Below are 18122 nucleotides of genomic sequence, written 5' to 3'. Positions count from 1 at the left end.
CGGAGCGTTGCCGGAATTGAATCGAACGAAATGGATTCGGAACGGTCTTGTAACGATGCTAGGTGACCCGGTTAACTCTTTGACAAACATTTCGGAACCGAGTTTGAGCGAATTCCATTCACTTTCTGTGTTCTTCGAGTATTTTTGGATAAACAGAGCTGAAATATTCAATGTTTTTCAATGTCAGTCGTTCGATGTTTCGTTGAATCCATTGGAAAACGTTTCGAGATCTATATAGGAAGTTCTTCGTTCATCTCTTGTGTTGTTTATAATCTTTATTGATTAATTATCACTCGTATTTGCTCGAAATCGGTTACTAACGCTGGAACTAGCAGTAAATTTCCCTGGAGACTTGACAGTCAGATATTCAATAATTATCGTTAAATCAGTTTCAAACAATGTCGTCTTTATCTCATCAGACAATGTTCAATTATTTCTACTGAGAAACTTCGGAGTGCAAAGGGTCAAATGCTCGGTAGCTCTAGTGTTAATGCACTTTTTGAGTTTCTACGTAAAATTTCAAAAAGTCAACACTATTCGGTACTTTCAGCGATCGAGATCGATAACAGGCGAGCGACGTTTCATTCATATTTCCAGCCGTCCGATGGCTTTAATAAAGGAAGCTGATAAATCGGTTGATCCTCGATTCATCTTCGTTGCCAGCAAGAGGTTAATGTTCCGAGTTTCGCAACGTTGCGAGTCGAGTAGGCACTAAATGCCTCGAGCATTTACGGGCGAGACCGAAATTCCGCTGGCTGCCGGTAAATCGATCCGCGAGCGACCGACAGCCGATTCCGTTCGATTGATGGATTAAAAAGCCCCGCGCGAGGGCCGCGTCGATATTTCAAGGGATCCGAAGGAGTCGAGGCATCGATCTCCGGCGAGCGATTGAATTATACAAGCTGGTTCGCCGTTTCGCGTCCATCAAACGCGAAACGTCGGCCCGAAAAGCGAACGGAACGATCGCGGAGCCCGCCGATCACGCGAAGTGTGTTCCTCGAAGAGAAGAAGAGTGAAAAAGGAACGGAGTTTGAACGTTTATTTTATATTAGTCTGCGAAACTTCATCTCGAAGGGAATTCAATGGGTCACTTAGCGTCAAAGGGGATCAGCTTTGATACTGCGCTATCGATATCTTTGAAACTCTAGAAATATTAAGGTCGTGATTAAGTTAGTTTGAAAATTTGATGAACTGTAGGGAAATGAACGTGGATATTGGAATTGTTTTTCTAGTGAAAATGGAGATATTGGGTAATGTTAATGTTAGAGTTAAGCTGATTTCTGAGTTCGATGAACTGTGGAGAAACGACAGCGACGATCTTGGAATATTGCGGAAATATGGGTAGCTGTTTTGTGAGTACTTGAAAGAGAAAATTGACGAAAAGTAGAGTTCTTTGTAATATTAACTTCATAAACAAACAAATTAAAAATTCCATGGATTTCAGGCAAATAACGATCAATCCATCGAAATGTTCCATGGAAATGCGTAACCATTCTCCGAATACCTTACGAAAAATCATAGAGTTCTTTGATATATTAACTTCATAAACAAACTAATTCAAAAATTCCATAGATTTCAGGCAAATAACGATAAATCCATTGAAATGTTCCATAGAAACGCGTAACCATTCTCCAAATACCTTTCAGAACCAAATCGACGAAAAATCGTAGAGTTCTTTGATATATTAACTTCATAAACAAACTAATTCAAAAATTCCATAGATTTCAGGCAAATAACGATAAATCCATTGAAATGTTCCATAGAAACGCGTAACCATTCTCCAAATACCTTTCAGAACCGAATCGACGAAAAATCGTAGAGTTCTTTGATATATTAACTTCATAAATAAACTAATTTAAGAATTCCCTAGATTTCAAGCGAATACCGATCGATCGAACATCGAAATGTTCCATAGAAACGCGTAACCATTCTCCGAATACCTTTCAGTATCAGATCGGCGAAAAGTCGTAGAGTCCTCGGAACATTAATTTCGCGTGCCGCACGGAACTCGCGCATTGTTCACGGTCGCTTTATCCGCGGTCCGCGTCGAAAAGAAACTGCGCTCGCCGACCGACGACGCGTGTCTCGTCCATCGATTGTCCGTGCTGTTGAACTCGCGACAAAGTGCAACGTACAACGACCGCGGTAACGCGCTTAGTCGCGTTACGACCGGCCGCATTTATGGCGTCGCGGTCGCCATTGGTGCGCGCGATCAAATGCCAGCCGCCCGGTCGCGTAGATCGCGATTCGAAAAGGTCTCCGACGAACGACCGTTTCCAGCTGGCAAGTCGGTTTAGAAGAAATCGTTATTTATTACACGTACGTCGCGTCCGAGCGGGAGACTATACTATAGTCAACCGCGGGATAACAAGGTTAATTGGTTCCGTGTTATTTAAAACGGTGTCACGTGACCGCTGCTATTAGAAGTCGCGTAATGATTTTCTATCGCAACGAAAACAACGTTATTGGATACTCCGGACGCGCAAAGGACTAATTCGAATACTGTGTTATGAGGTTAACCGTTTTTTAACGCTGAAACTATCGAGTTAATTGACTTTTCGAAATTTGTCTGCGGAAAATTCGAGAGTGCATCTGTGGAGACTTTAATTGATTTATAATTCAGTTTACGTATAGCTGAGTCAATTTAATGATTTCTCAGATATTTGTTATCTTTTTGATAATTTCAAACTGAAGGAATCATGGGTCATTTTGACTCGTTTGATAGTTTTAGCGTTAAGTATATCAAAATCTTCGAGAAAGGTTAATTTGATTGTTGAAATTGTGAACGTTTCATCGCGAAGTAAATTGGTGTTTAATAGATTAGCTATTTTTGACGCAGAAATGCGCGTGAATAATTTAGTTTTGCACTGGTAGCGCTTGTAGGAGTTGGTAAACCGTTATTGGCAATCATTGTAGCGAAGATCGTTTAGATTAGATCTAATTTAAATCTAATTCAGCAATTACAACGTAAGATGTATTGTACTGTATAAGGTATTGTATAAATCTGATTAGTTTAGATTGGTTTAATTCAATTCGATTCAGCATTTTCATGGTTTCAATACTTTATTGTTGATTCCTTTGTTGTCTAGTGTATAGAGAGAAGGGAATTTTTAGTTGATCCTTGGAAGTGATCGTAGAGATGGAGGAACGATTTTCAAATTGAAGCCACGTTGAAAATAGGGGTCGCGCTGGCAGGTCGGAGGCCAGCTGATTATTTAGTGGATTTAATTGAATTTATCCCGATTTATCCGTGCAGACGTTGATATGGTACGGTCGTATGGATTCTTCGAGTATGCGTTCGGTTGAAAGTAGAGCTATCGCGTGTTGCCAGTGGAAGAATCGTTCATTAGTGGATACTTTGAGAGTAAATATCTCTGAGAGTATTGTTAAATATATTGTCACTAATGGACTGACCATTTGGAACAAATTATAGAGACTATTGGTACAGCTAATTATAGCGTTCATTCCTGCAGCTAATCACAGTAACTGTAATAACAGCAACCTTTCCAGTAACTAACTATAGTAATTCCAAAGCATCGTCAAGCTAATTGTCACTCTCGAAACAGTGTTCATTCGCAGAAAAATAGACTACCCTAATAACTAATCATAGCAACTACTCACAGCAACTATCCTATAGCATTGACAAAGTGACTATCACTCCCAAAGCAGCACCCGCAAAAAATCTATCCCAGTAAACCATAGCAAATCCCAAAACCTCAAACTCATCACTCCCAAATCAGCATCGATCCACGAAAGATACAAACAATTCCATAAACTATTCCAATAACCATTCGAACAACTAATCACAGCGACTATCCCCGATCGTAATCGATCGCACAGTCACTCTCAAAGCGGCACCCATGAAAAATTCTCCCAAGGGCAATTCGCGATAGTTTTGCTCTGAAACGTTGCGCGCTCGTTTCTCCACCTTTCTCGCCTCTCCTCGCGCGGCGACCTTCTCTCCCCGGTTTCTGAACTCGTTCTCCGGATCCCGGTCGACGTGACCCTCCCCCTCCTCCTCCTTCATCTCCCGTTGTCCGTTTTCTCGCCTCCGACGGACGAGAATGCGGCCGCGTCCACTTTGATCCCCGCGGTTTCGGTTGTCCGTCCCGAAGGTGAACGCACTTATTAAGAAAGCGAGAGGGAGAGGCCTCGCGGCCGCACGGGGGAAGAGAGAAACGTGGATCTTCCTAAAACAGTGGTTCTTAACGCGTCGAACGCCCGGCTAAATTTCAGCTACCGAAAACGCGAGCGTCGATGGTTACATGTTGTGCGGATGGCAATTTTCACTGAGGTCAACTTATATCACTATACATAGAAGAACTCAGATATCATACTGTTATGTAATATATTTTAACACTAGAACTAGCGTACCAGTAAAAGTCACTGGTTTCGATATTTTTGTTCAGCAATTACTGATATCTTCGAAGCATTGAATATTCGAAACGATTTTGAAAATAAATAGCTTCATTTGAGTACTATAATGAGTACTATAATTCTTAACGCATCGAACGCCCGGATAAATTTCAGCTACCGAAAACGCGAGCGTCGATTACATCGGTACTTTTAACACGCATATATGCGCGCCACCGTTGTGTAATTTGTACATCACGAAAGAGGGAAATATATAGGTTACTATATGTTCTTACTTTTTCATACGTTTCGAACCATTTTTATTTCGATGCGATGGAAACATTTGTGGCGGCGAGGACCAATTAATTCATGTAATTCTTCTTTGCTTCGCTTTGATCTTTCATTAAAATCTACCCTACGTGCATTCGTCCTGCGTTCGAGTACACGCTCCGTTTTTTGATTTTATTAAGAAATTTCACTAAATTCCACAGTTAACTATTCTTCAAATATCCAAGTAGTGGAACAGTGTACATTACAATGTGCAATTTCGTGAGTGGTGGTTCGAAGGGTTGAAGCACCACTGTCCTGAAAGGTACTCCTCTCTTTCTGTCTGTCCTCTTCTCCCTCTCCTGCGCCGGCACTCTCTCCCACCCCCTTTCTCTCGATAGGTCAGCGAACGAACGTTGAACGACCGTTATCCAAACTTCCTCCACGCGCGGGAATCTCGCTTGTTTGTTTTCGATCGCCGGCCAGCAGAATCGTTCAAACGATATCCGCGCGCGCGCGCGTAAACATGTATGTCGGTCACTTGGCGAGGAACGCGTAAATTCGGAGTTAGTCGGATCGGTGGCATTCTAACATGGCGGAACGACTGTCTCCTATGGGTTTTCATGCGAATAGTTAACCCTTTGCGCTCGAAAGTTTTTCACTAGAAATATTCAACATTTTCTGAGATACAGACGACATTGCTCGAAACTGATTTAATAATAATTCAATAACAATACAAAGTTTCATTTAAAATACTAAATATTCAACTTCATTGTTTTGCTGCACCAAATCAAGTGGTGACTGACAGTCGCCTGTCGAGTGCAAAGAGTTAATACGTTCCAGGTCAAGGAAATTTCGATTTTATTTTGTTGAACTGTACTGATTTTTAAAAGTATTAAGTTGTATTCAGGCTTTTGGTATTCTTATGTATTTTCACATTGGTTCTTTTTTCACTGGTTTGTAAGGTATACCACTGTGACCACGTGTCCCTTAAAAATAGTTTCTTATAGAAAATGTGTAGATAACCAAGACGCCGTTCCGTTTCTCGCGTGCTGTAACGGATAAACTCGAGGATATCGATCGAAGCTAGGATTAAATCCTCGGGGTGTTCGCAGGATCCTCGTCGGCGATCTTCGCGAACGCCGGCCAGCTAATCCGGCGCCTCTCGTCCGCGCCTGGGATTCGATTCGCTCTTAAATTAAGAGATGAAATTACTCACGGGAAATCCGGCGGGCTGCAGGTATCCTCTTCCGCGGCGCCTGTAACAATATCTCGCCGAAGCTGTCCCGGAGAAAGCGTGCGACGCACGATTCGCTTTCTCAGCTTTTCCTCGGATAATAATCGTTTTCTCAGCTTCTCCCGCGACGGCGACCATTTTCTAACCGTCCCGTCGGCTTCTTTTTTTTAACGCGACTACCTTCTGACTATCCTTCAGCTTTCTTTTACTAATCGTAACCGTTTCCTCACCTTTTTTCCAACGGCGATAACCGTTTTCTCGGATTTTACTCCAGTAATAACCGTCTTTATAACCGTTTCCTCGGAGTTTTTACGGCGATAACCATACTCTAACTGTTTCCTCAATTTTCCTTCTAAACAACCGCCCTTTAACCTTCTTTCTTTGATAATGATGATATTTTAGATATCACACTGATAATTATTCTTTTTCATCGGTTTCTTCGTTACTCTGGTAATAACCCTATTTTAACTGAAATTTTCGAGGTAGTAACCATATTTTGTTTCCTCAATTTGCCTTATAACAACAGCCTTCTAACCGTTTATTAACTTTTTCTTTAATAATGATCACTTTTTGACCATTTCTTAACTATTTTCCCAGATTTTCCCCTAACAACCCTCCTTTAACCCTTTGCGGAGGAAGATTTCTTGAAATATACAGAAGCAGATGAAACTGAATTACCTATCAACTGTTTGATTAATATAAAAAAAGTTTGAGTAACTAAATCATTCGGTCGCGACTTACTCTTCAAATACGAAAATTTCATGTCGAAACCTCTCGTCCGCAAAGGGTTAAATCTTTCCTCAGATTCTCTTGATAACGACGATTTCCTAAAAGTTCCGTCAACTTTCCTACAATAACAACTTTATTCTAACCCTTTTGCAGATATTTTCCTGATAATAACCATTTCCAACCGGTTTCTCGCCGATAACAACCATTCTCTCACTTCTCCCTTCAAAAATAACTATTTCTCCGCTTGTACCTTGAACAATAATCATTTCCCAATAATTCCCTCGGCTTTCCCCGATAACAACCGCCCCTGAAACGTTTCCTCGGCCGACAATGAGCAATCCCCGTCGAAATCTGGATCGACCGCGGCCAACGTAGCCGCTCGTCGCGCGGAAGACGTAAATCGGCCGCGCTGATCCGCGATAACCCTCGGTGAAACGTCGGTAATTTCGGCGACGCGGCGTCGAATAAATTCCGAGTTATCCGACAGAAAGATGGAAATCACTCCTATCTCGTCGAGTATGAAATCATCGTGCTCCAGCGCGGACGCTGGCGGAATCGCGAATTTCGTTCGGTTATCTAGAATCCGGCGGAAATTCGAAAACGAAGAAATCTTCGCGTTAATTGCCCCGCAATTTTCGCGATAATGATAATCCTTAGAGATCGAAGGTGTACAAAGTATCGGGAATAATTCTTGGGTAAAAGAACACATTCGAATGTTGTATGTGTGTATGTATATATATATATATAATATATATGTATATCTTTCTCTCTATTCGTCGATCTTTCAGTCGCGCTTACGCACTAGATTGTCAATATGCAAATTGTTCAGTGGAAAATTATTGATTACTCTATTGGTATGCTATATACACAGTGAAACGTTAACCCTAACGTCAGAGAAAGACACGAGACGGTGGACATCTCGATATTTCCCAGCCGAAACCCGATTTAGCCTATTTTATCGAATAGGTGCTTATATTATTCCGCGAACTCGTCGGATCGTGTAACCCTTCACCTTATAACAGCGAGACCGCCGAGTGCTCGACATTTCGAACTGGATTTAACGGATGCTTTCTTTAATTCGCAATTGCTTTCGCAATGAGAATGCTTCGTCGATGATTATCGAACTGTTCCTATTATTATCTTATTTTCTATTCTGTCCCTGTTTTCCAGCGGCATCCTCGGAACGAATAAGGCAAAGGGTTAGTGTTAGACAGGCACGCGTAGCTCGACACACTTGTCATTGCTCGTTCCTTGCGACGAGTGTCGTGGACAATGACGAAGAACAATAGCGAAAGAAATCGCAAGAGTCGCAAGCATGCGTGCTACCTTCGCAACAGTTCGAACGTTTCGGATCGTTCGCGGCTCTGCTCGATCCTTATCAATGCGAGTTGCTAAGGTTTCATCCGCTTATTCGGTTTAAACCCTTAACAGTCGAATGATGTTTTACTAACGTGTTCTATTAAAACGTTCGCTATCGACAGACGCTGCAACTGTTACATGTTTCGCTTGAAGAGAATGGAATTGCTACAGATATTTCAAGTCACAAAATACGGTAGTATATTTATGGACACAATTTTCAGATATTTTCTCAGTATCTTTACCTTTGGATTCGAGGGAATATTATCGGATCTTATTCTACGTAAACTCCGCACTGGAATTCATAGTAAAAAGTAAATATTTATTTCAAACTTAAAAGAATCCAGTAGTTAGACATGACAGTTGCTTTGCAAAATTACTGAGGAAACTGATTTAGTAATACGCGAATTGAATCATGAGTATTGTAATCTCTGAATTCTTGGAGTTACTATGGAAACATTTGAAAATGTCAGTTTGCTTGGTAGATCTACTGAACAGAAATTCGGAGTGCAAAGGTTAACAAATAAATATAGAATAAATGATTAAAACAGGTAGAGGTTGCAATAAGATAGAATGTCGAGTCCGACTCGACTGCTAAGGGTTAAGGGTCAGCGTCTCTGTTCGAGCCGCGATCGCGAGGGATCTCGTAAGGCCGCAGAGCCGCGACCGTGTCCGTTCGATCGCGCGGCGAAGCTTCCCTTTCACACAATAGGCTCTAACGAGAGTCACTCGCACACGCGTCAGCCCTCTCGCGCGAACCACTCTCATTCGTCAGGCCGTGTTCCAACTCGCACTAATTAGGTCGACGCTGTTTTCGAACGATCTCGAGTAGCAACCGTCGCGAGACCGGTGTGAACCGAGAATGCGGGCCGATCGTAAGTGTTCGGAGATACTCGTGAGCGCGGGGCGACGGTGGAAATGCAAGTTGGAACGCGGTCTCTTCTACAAACTAAGAATCCACGGCTGCATTCTTCTGGAACGACGCAACGAACTTCGATCGCCCGAATGAACTTGCTCGGATGAACCCTTTGCACTTGAGAGGCTACTGTCGGTCACCATAGCGAACTTAGAATAATATTCAACCAAGCACCGGCCATTGATACGCGAGATATTCGAAGCAGCTTTGCTCCTTAACCCCTTGCCTTCTAATAATTTAAAGTTTGCTCGAACCTTTCGAATTCAAATTAAATTCTACTATTAAAATTGTTACACTCCGTAGTAAAGATTGATATAGAATACGCCTATAATTTTATTTCAATAAATCAATGACAGAAGTAAATCGTACAGCAAGGGGTTAATCGATGTATCTCCATTACGATTTTAAAGAATGTAATCTGAATATTTTGAATATTTCGAAAGCTTCCGAGTGCAAAGGGTGAACCTGCTTGTAAAACCTCGCGAAGATCAACAATATAGACTGAGCCGGTCGAAGAGTGAACGCAAGTAGTTCACCGAAGATGCAACGGAAAGATGGAAAGGCAAGAACCACGGGAACGAACCGCGTTCGTCGCTGCTCGCGCGTCTCTACAATAACGAAAGCCGCACCGATATTCGTTCCATCGAGCAGACGGACGGAGCTCGGCGGTACCGAGCACCGCGTTCTCACGCGTGACGATGCCCCGTGATCGGCGGCAGGTTCCGAAAGAATGCAGGTATCGTGGCGGGTGTGCGTGGCGGAACGCTATACAGGCCACCGGTTCTTAATTCGAGCGCAGGTACATTTGGTAGTGCTAGAAGTGGGAGTCCATCGATCGGTAAACCACCGATGAGCGTCGTGTCGCACAGAGTCGGCCAGTCGACGGTTTGGAACACGGCCAGTCAGTTCCTGAACACACCACCGGTCTTGAGGAGCCACTCACCTGTAGCCCTGTTACAAGCCTCCTTGGTCTCGTTCAGCTCCTGCCTCTTAACCATCGCGTCCGCGATGGCGGCCGCCGGCTCCTGCTGGCCAATCATCATCGACTGTGTCGCGATCGTCGGTGTCGTCGCCTCCGTCTCTGTCGCCTTCGACTCCCGTGAGTCCGGCATGCCCGAGATCCCGGTCGTCCCTGCGGCGATGCCTATGCCAATCGCCGCGCGACCGCTGCTCCGTGGATCGGGAACGCCTCCAGGCCGTTCCGCCGGTAGGATTGGTGGCAACCCTCGCCCCGAGTCCGCCATCGAGCCGCGCTGCTGTTCCTGGAGCAAGCAGGCGCTCGACAACAGGTCCCACTGGCGTAGCTTCTCTCGATCTAGCTCGAACGGGCCCGCGGACGTGGCGCTGGCGGCCGTCTCGGCCTCGGCTGTCGTCGCGCCAGTGGCCGCGGACTCCTCCGTCTCCACCTCCGAGATCAGCCGAATCGGGGGAAGGTTGCCATCCTCTAAAAAATGATTCGCCTCCGCGGACGTGGCCTTCCGGTACGCCTCGTTGCGCGCGTCCCACACGTACCCGCCCGCGTGGATCCTGTCCATCGACAGGCTCTCGTACGATAAATCGTCCATCGCGCCGGATTGCTCCTTGTTCCCGCGCCGCTTCACTCGCGGCCGCTCGCAGTCCTCCAGGCAGTTCTCCCGGCGGAGAATCACGCTGTCGTTCACGTAGGTCGCTCCTCGGGTGATCTTGTTCCTGCCTTTCGAGTCCGTCGATGATCCCGATGGTCTTCTGGGGCTGTCCAGGTTGTCTAGGGACCTGGCGTTCCTCAGGCTGACTCTGCGCAGGCTCTCCCTCCAGAGCGAGTCCTGCTCCCAGGGATCCTCCACGGCGAAGTGGTCGTCCGACGTGGAGACCATGGTCCCGTCGACTATGTTCCTCGGCGTCTCCTCCGCTTGACTCGTTTGCGCGCTGGTCAGCGTCCTGTTGCTTCGGTTCCGTTGCTCCACTAGATTCTGCAGACCAACGTCGTCCAGCAGGCCCTCTAATGATCTCGACCTGCGGTGCGAGGTCTGCGCCACTTGGATCAGCTCGAATATCTCGCGATTGTTCTGGTCGTTCGATTTGTCTCTTAGTCCATGGGGGTAGAGGTTCCTGGTGTTGATCTCCGCGGTGGAGATGTCGGGCAGCGGGTCCGTGGACTTGACCCGCCTCAGAGTGTCGGCTTCGTAGAAGTTCTTCTTGTCCACCAGGTCCGCCTTGTTGTCGCCCAGCAGCTGGCAGGTGGTCTTCCTCAGCTCGGCCGCGATGCGCCTGGCTTCGTCGATGTCCTCCACCTGGATCTGCCTGGGCATCTGCCTGGCGATGGGGTTCACTATGCGGCCGATGTCGTTGCGCTTGTTCAGCGCGGACGCGTCGTCCCTCTGATTGTTCAGCTGCGGCAGCCGCGACGTGTGTCCGATGGGCTTCGACGCCTCAGCCTCCGACTGGCTGACGCTCGCCTGGAGGTCGGAGTAGTAGTAAGGAGCGCCGGACTGCTCGCTCTGAGGACGAGCCACCTCGCCGGGCAGGTAGGACTGAGGCGTCGGACTGGCCTTCACCGTGGACGAGCTGGGATAGTGACTGGAGTCTTGGCTGGAAGAGGACCTGTGGTTCGATATCATCGAGTAGCGGGCCGAGTCCTGGCTGGCTGACCGGGAGTGACTCTGGAACCGCTGCTCGGAGTACGGGCTGGCGGTGCGCAGCACGTTCGCCAGCAGGTTGCCCGCGTGGCCGCCCAGACCGGTCGACCCCGTGGGCGAGTGCATCGAGGACTGCGCGCTGGCGGGTCGCTGGCAAGCCATCGACGTGGACACCGAAGCCACGCCGGAAGCCATCGAGTAGCTGGAGTCTCTGCTGTGCGACGCCGACAGGAGGTTGTTCTGCGAGCTCCTGCGCAGTCTGTGCGAGTCGCGAGTCTGCTCGTTATCGGAGCGTATCGCGGGGGAGCACCTCAGCGGCGAGAAGCTCACGATGTTCTCGTAATGCGCGTCGCCGGTGAACGACTGCGAGTGCTGATGGGACGGAGGGACAACGTCGCAGACTCTCATGGACGGCAGGCTGCTGGCCGAGCCCATCTTGCCGGCGTCGTAGCGCAGCGACTGCTCGAGCCCGGACAGACCCAGATTCACGCGCCTGGCTAGGTCGTGGCAGGTGGTCTTCTGCAGCTTGTCCACCACCATCATGTTCTCGTTGAACCCGTAGATGCTGTTGTAGCTCAGATCCTTCGCGTACAAGTCGACGTTGAAAGCGTCCCGTGCCTGCAGCTCCTCCAGGTACTGGTCCAGATCGATGCTAGCTCCATCGAAGCGACTTCCCAGCGACTCCAGCTCGTCCAGGCTGTCCAGAACCTCGCACACCTCGCTGACCGGTCTGGTCTTCAGCTGCCTATGCCTGGCCTCCTCCTCCGGCGTCCTGAGGTCCACCGAGTCGCTTCCCGACGCGCTCTCCAGTGAAATCCGGCTGTCCCTGAAGGTCGAGCTGATCGTCGCGTCCGAGAACCTGGACGGGCTCCTGTGCGTCTCCACCTGCCCCATGGGCTTGTTCCAGGACTTCGGGGAGTCCCTGCTGGAGCCGTTGTCCCTGGTCACCGCGACCTGCGGCGACACTTTCTTAATCTCCAGCGAGTCCTGCATGTCCAGCGAGTCCAGGTCGTCAAGAGGAGGCGGGGACGTGGGGATGGGCGGCGGGGACACCAGCTCGCTGTCCGACGAGTCGTGCAGCTCGGCGATCATGGTTCCTCGACTGGCGCCCAGGTAGTAAGAGGCTGGCCTGAAGGTGTCCGACAAGCTGAATCTAGGGTGCCTGGGCGCGTCTATGGAGTCCAGGTCCTTCGAAGACTCGTCATCGGCATCCGAGCTGTCGGTTTTCAAGGCGGACAGTATGTCCGGTAGATCAGTCCTCGAGTGAACTTGCTCGTCGTGAGATGTCCTCTTCTTCGGCGACACCTTGCCGCTATCCTCCTCCTTCTCCGACAGCTGGCTGACCTCCATGTAGACCGGCTCCATCTTGCTGTCGGACACGCACACGAACTCGTAGTGGGGCGTGTCCAGCGTGGAGTAGTCTCCCGAGTCCAGCTTCCTGTTGTCCTCATCAGGCGCCAGCAGCGACCTGGCGATCCCGTTCTGCGCCATCTCCACGTAGGAGCTCTCCTCGTGCGCCAGGTTCGCGAACAGGCTCTCCATCATCTTCGGGTTGGGCCGGTCGTCGCAGTTCGGGTCCAGGATGGCCTTCCGCGGCGACATCGGCAGGTAATGCTCCTCCGGGCACAGCTCCTCTTGCTTCATCGTGGGACTAGGCGTCCCGCTTTCCCCGGAGAACTGGTCGCCGTGAGTTAACAGGGACTCGGTGACGCTCAATCTAGTGCAGCTCGGGTTCATGTCCAGGTCCTCCTGGGGGATCGCCTCCTCGATGCTCTCCCTGGAAGACGGCCGCTTCCGTCTGAACGAGTCTTTCTTCTTCACGGTGTCCGTGTAGAAGCTGTCCTCGTCGAGCTCCGGCGCCAGCCGCTCCAGCTCGTTCATCGCCTCGTCCCTAGCCTCCTCGCTCTTGTCCCTCTGATCCAGGTCGCTGCCGGTGTCGTACAGCAGCGCCTCCGAGTCGCTGAAGACGCCCCGGTGCTTCACCTCCTGCCGCCTGTTGTACTCCTGCCTCTGCACCTGCTGCGACTTCCTCTCGAAGTCGGCGAGCAGGTCCTTCACCGACTTGTTGCTGTCCGTGGACGGCTGCTTCGCGTGCCCGTCCTTCACGCCTCTGATCAGCCTGGCCTCCTGCGACTCCTGCTCGCCCAGCGCGAAGCTGCGGATGCAGGGCGACGGCTTCTTCGCCGAGTCCAGCCTGGACACGTGGGCCTCCGTCGTCTGCAGCGGCGACACCTTCAGCGGCTCCTGCATCGCCAGCACCTCCTTCACCGGCGTGGAGCCGTGCGAGCCGTCCATGCTCAGCTCGAAGGACCTGATCCTGCACTGCACCAGGTTCATCGACTCCGGCATCTCCTGCTCTTTGGATTCCAGCTCTTCCTTCGGTCTGATGTACTGGTAGGAGAACTCTTTGATCACTTTGCTCTCGTCGATGTTCGAGTCCCAGTCGTCTCGCTCTTTCTTCGTGGTCCACTGAACGGTTTTCTGCGACGGCCACGTGTCGGTCGCGTATCCGGTCGTCGGAGGCTTCGCGGGTTGCTCGGTCGCCGCGCCGTACGCCGTGGAGGTCTTCAGGATCCCGGACGGTTTCTTCTTGTACCTGTCCTCCTCGAACGAAACGTCCAGCTGCTCTTGCTCGCTTCTCGCCGGTCTCGGCTCGGCGAGCGGATACGACGGGGAACGGTCAGCCCGACGCGCGGAGACGAAGCTGACCTCCTCGTAGCCGGCGTCCGGCGGTATCCCGCCTAAGCTTGGCAGCAGGGGACCGGAAGGACTCTGTCTCCGTTCGTTAGACGCGCGGGCTGCGCCCTGATTGTGGCGGCCGGTTGTTCCGGGGACGGCGTCTTGTCCCGGAATCCCCGATGAACGATTGTCCCCGACCTGCCGGGGGCTCCTTCCTGCATGCGAGGGTCTGCGCGTGCGCTTCCTCCGGACATCTCCCAGCTCTGATCCGTCCGTTACAGAACAAACACACGAGGTACGTTTCGTTAACTCACGAGACCTGGCGATTAATTACAAGAACCCAGACCATTCCGGCGCAGACCAAGCCAAGGGTTCCGGCGAGCTGCGATCGACCTTGGATCGGTGGACCGCGGACCTTGGAGGATACGCGATCGAATCTTCGGATGCTCGAATTAACCCTAATCGTACCACGGGTTTCTATAACGAATCATAGTGCGACTCTCGGTCAATAAAAAAATTTAAGCAAAAAGTTCAAATGTGACACATCGTGGTTCGATTAGGGTTGACACTAGGTTCACGGATCGCGTCAATTTATCCGATAAAAATCGCAAAGATAAATGAACGAACACCAATTCTTCCAAGAACAATGCAAACAGTAAACGTCCGTAAACCCAGTGTTAAATATTCTACTTCCCGTCTACTAAACAAAATCGTATAAGTTTCGGTTTGTTAAACAGAATACTAAGAATTTTAAATTTCCACGATCCAAATGCAAGATGACTCTCGTTTCGCGACCGCGCTACATCGAAAATCGAACTCCTCCCCAACGATCCAAGGTCCAATCGTGGCAGCTCGCCGGCGTACACGTTTTGCGAGCAGGATGGTAAAACGGCGTTCGAACGCGGCCGTGTGGACGGCCGTTGTTAGTGGTAATCCTGGGCATGCCATGCTGACCCAACAACGTATCATCGCATAGGTGAGACGGCTCTCAAGGCACGGTTGGTTAGATCGTAACGGACGCGGGGTTTCGGCGGTTAAAGTGTTTTTCCAAAGGTGTTAATCGGTTTCCCATTCACCAGTCACAGCACCAGACCCGACAGCAGCAAAGAGAAGGAGCCCCCAACGTAGAAAACGTTTTTGCAGAGTGTCCGCTTTCTCGTTCGAATTTGTCCGCATATACAATATACATATACAATAGATCCTCGCCTATACGTGTGCGCGTGTGAATGTGTGTGTATACTATATATATTATATATATATATGTACGTATGTAAGTATGTATCTCGATATATAAAAATATATATAAAATGTCGTACTACATCTATACGTTCCTTTCACCTTCTGAAATGATCCTCGCTATCTACAAAACTGTCGTCCGCCCCTCAAGATGCGGACGATTCTCGCGATAGAAGAGGGAAACGAAACAGCCATAGAGAACAGAGCAAGTAGGAGCAGAGTCGAGACGATTCGCAGGAGATCGTGCGCTCGATCCTCGAGGGAACGGGTTCGATTCCTTCTCGATCGGTTTCCCGCGCGCGCGCGCGTGTTAGTTCCTCGTTAGACGAGCACACCAGTGTTAACCAGCGTATCAGGCGTTCTCGATGCCACACAGTCTCAGCAATCGAACTCTCAAATAGGACTCGCAACACGAAGCGTATGCGAGCGACGTCCGTCGCAGAGAACCTGGCGCTCTCGCCTGACTGGTCAGATTCCAGGGCGCGCCTGATTGGCCGAGGCGCGAGCGCCCGCCAATCGAGTCGCGCGACGAGCAGTGGGGAGTCTACTGTCTCCGCCCCCGTGACGTCACGAGCGCCAGGTTCCCGGCAACGGACGGCACCGCGTTACAAAACGAGCGTTCCGCTCGGCCGCGTGGCGAGTCCTTTCGGCAACGTGTCTCGAACGAGGGTTACGAGTCTCGACGTGCAACACCATGGAAAAGCGTCCTCTCGGCGCCTGTTCGCCGGGTTAACCCATTCGCTGCCAATCGCGAGCACACTCGTGGAGGAAGGATTAGAAACTGCCGAGTGTCTTCGTGGGAAAAGTGTGTATCGGTGGAATGGAGTCTGTCGAGGATGTAACGCGGAGTTGCACGTGGCAGCGAATGCGTTCGAGTGAGGCTTGTCTTTGTTGTGGAGGAATGGGGATGCATAGAACGCTGGAAACTCTCATGGCAGTGAACGCGTTAACGCCGACCGGTGGTTAGAGCGTTACACGTTAGTAATACAGTCCAGCTATCTACTTTCGAGCTCGCAGACAAGGCCATCGTGGGACTCCTCTACGTCCGAGGTCGAATCGGCTTCGAACTATCAAGATCCACTCGTCAGTCTCCTAGTTGTCTTCCATGGGAGAATCGTTTGTTTCCAGAATTCTTTCTATGTAAACTCGCACACGAGCAGCGAACATCTTAACAATTGTCCTCGAGAAGCGAAGCTCGTCTGTCCTAGAAAGGAAGCAAACGTCGCGTCTCGAGAACAATCGTCTGAATCGAGTCTTTCTCGAGAACCTGGAAAGCCTCTGGAAGATCCACGACTTCCCACGGACGTGACAACCTAGGACGATCAATCATCAATCAACGATCAAGCTTCTCCCTCCAACTGATTCCTTTAGACAAATTCCTTTCCAATCGAACGTCTTTAGTTCCTCCCTTTTTCCTCTGATTTCTTGTCTCTACTTGTTTCGCCTATGTCTCTAGATTACATTCATCTCTGGCTTTCGGTAGAGAGCCGTGTCTAGGAATTTTGTTTTTAAACGTTGGGAAAAGTTCCTGGACACGGCTCTCTCCGGAAGCCAGAGATGAATGTAACACTCCAGGCCGTGGAAGCATCGAAATTAATATTCGGTCTCTGGATCAGCTGTTTCTCGGTTCCCGGAAGAGGAGACCCACGGACGTCCGTCGAAGCCAACAACTCAGATAATAAGTTCAGGCGAGGTGTCCCTACCTTCGTCGTCGCTGGAGTAGCTGTTGTATCGCGAGACGTTCGCGACGGTCCGGCGTCCGTCGGTGCTCTTGCTGCGGACGTGCGGACGGTGGCCGTCCTCGCGCCGCCTCGAGTGCCGGCCCTCCGCGACCGACGCCTCGTGCGCGGCCAGCTCGAGCAGAGCCTGTTGCTTGTAGTAGCTGGACAACTCGTTCTGAGCGCGGCCCCTGTTCGCCGAGCCCGACGGCTTTCGGGTCAACGGCGACTGCAGCATCCGCTGCTTCCATTCCAGCAGCCGCTTCATCGACTCCTCGCGCTGAAATTTTAACGGAACTTTCGCAATGGGGATCAGAGTTTGATTGGAGGGTGCAATTCTGGCTGGGAGATTTGACACGTTGAATGTCGTGGGTCAACGGTCACCCCCAAAGAAATGGAGTTACTATAGTTCGCTTAATTAAACGAACATTTGGAAACATTTCTATATCGGAAATAATGTTACCTAATTCATATAATGTTACCTAGCGAAGGTTGTTCTCGTATTATTACAACTATAGTTTCTGTTTGACAATGGTGAAACGAGAAATTTGAGTGGTTTTAACAGATTCGGTTGTTCCAGTTAATTAATAGTTCTTCAAACTTTAATTACTGATTTGTCACCGATTAATCGAGTGATGGAATCAAGTTGCTAGGAGAAATTAGATTTCTTTAGATAAATATAGAGAACGTTATCTAACGATTATTATCAGAGTATTGATCATTGGAGTGTTACATTTATCAAAATCACCGATAAAACGTTATAGTGCATTCGAAGGTTAGTTCCAAGTTCATACTCGAGAAACACGGAATAGAAAGGTTCAATTCTCCGCGCGCGGCGAACGGGAATCGAATATTAAAACGGCGCCGATGGAGTCCTCGCATCGGACAAGTTCATTTCCGACGATACTCTAGGCACTTTGGATCGAGTTCAGCGCACTCCACGAATATCTTGCACGGGAAGGATCGCGGAATATTCCTCTGTTTCCTGATCCATTCCCAATTCTTCGATTAATTTT

General features: G+C 49.3%; 1 protein-coding gene across 2 annotated transcripts in view; it reads right to left on the bottom strand.

Moving 5' to 3' along the window:
• Nucleotides 1–18122, bottom strand: part of LOC116434683 (uncharacterized) — a 294137-nt gene that overhangs the window by 74710 nt on the left and 201305 nt on the right. For both annotated transcript variants that reach the window (XM_076371565.1, XM_076371566.1), the window contains exons 11-12: nt 17092–17386; nt 9802–14415 (exon numbers count right to left, since the gene is read on the bottom strand). In XM_076371565.1, the coding sequence (XP_076227680.1) occupies nt 9802–14415; nt 17092–17386 (4909 nt within the window). The remainder of the gene's footprint in view (nt 1–9801; nt 14416–17091; nt 17387–18122) is intronic.

Source organism: Nomia melanderi, chromosome 10 (assembly GCF_051020985.1).
Source record: "Nomia melanderi isolate GNS246 chromosome 10, iyNomMela1, whole genome shotgun sequence".
Classification (NCBI taxonomy): domain Eukaryota; kingdom Metazoa; phylum Arthropoda; class Insecta; order Hymenoptera; family Halictidae; genus Nomia; species Nomia melanderi.
The sequence above is the reverse complement of the archived record's forward strand: the minus strand, read 5'-3'. Positions and strand labels throughout refer to the sequence as shown.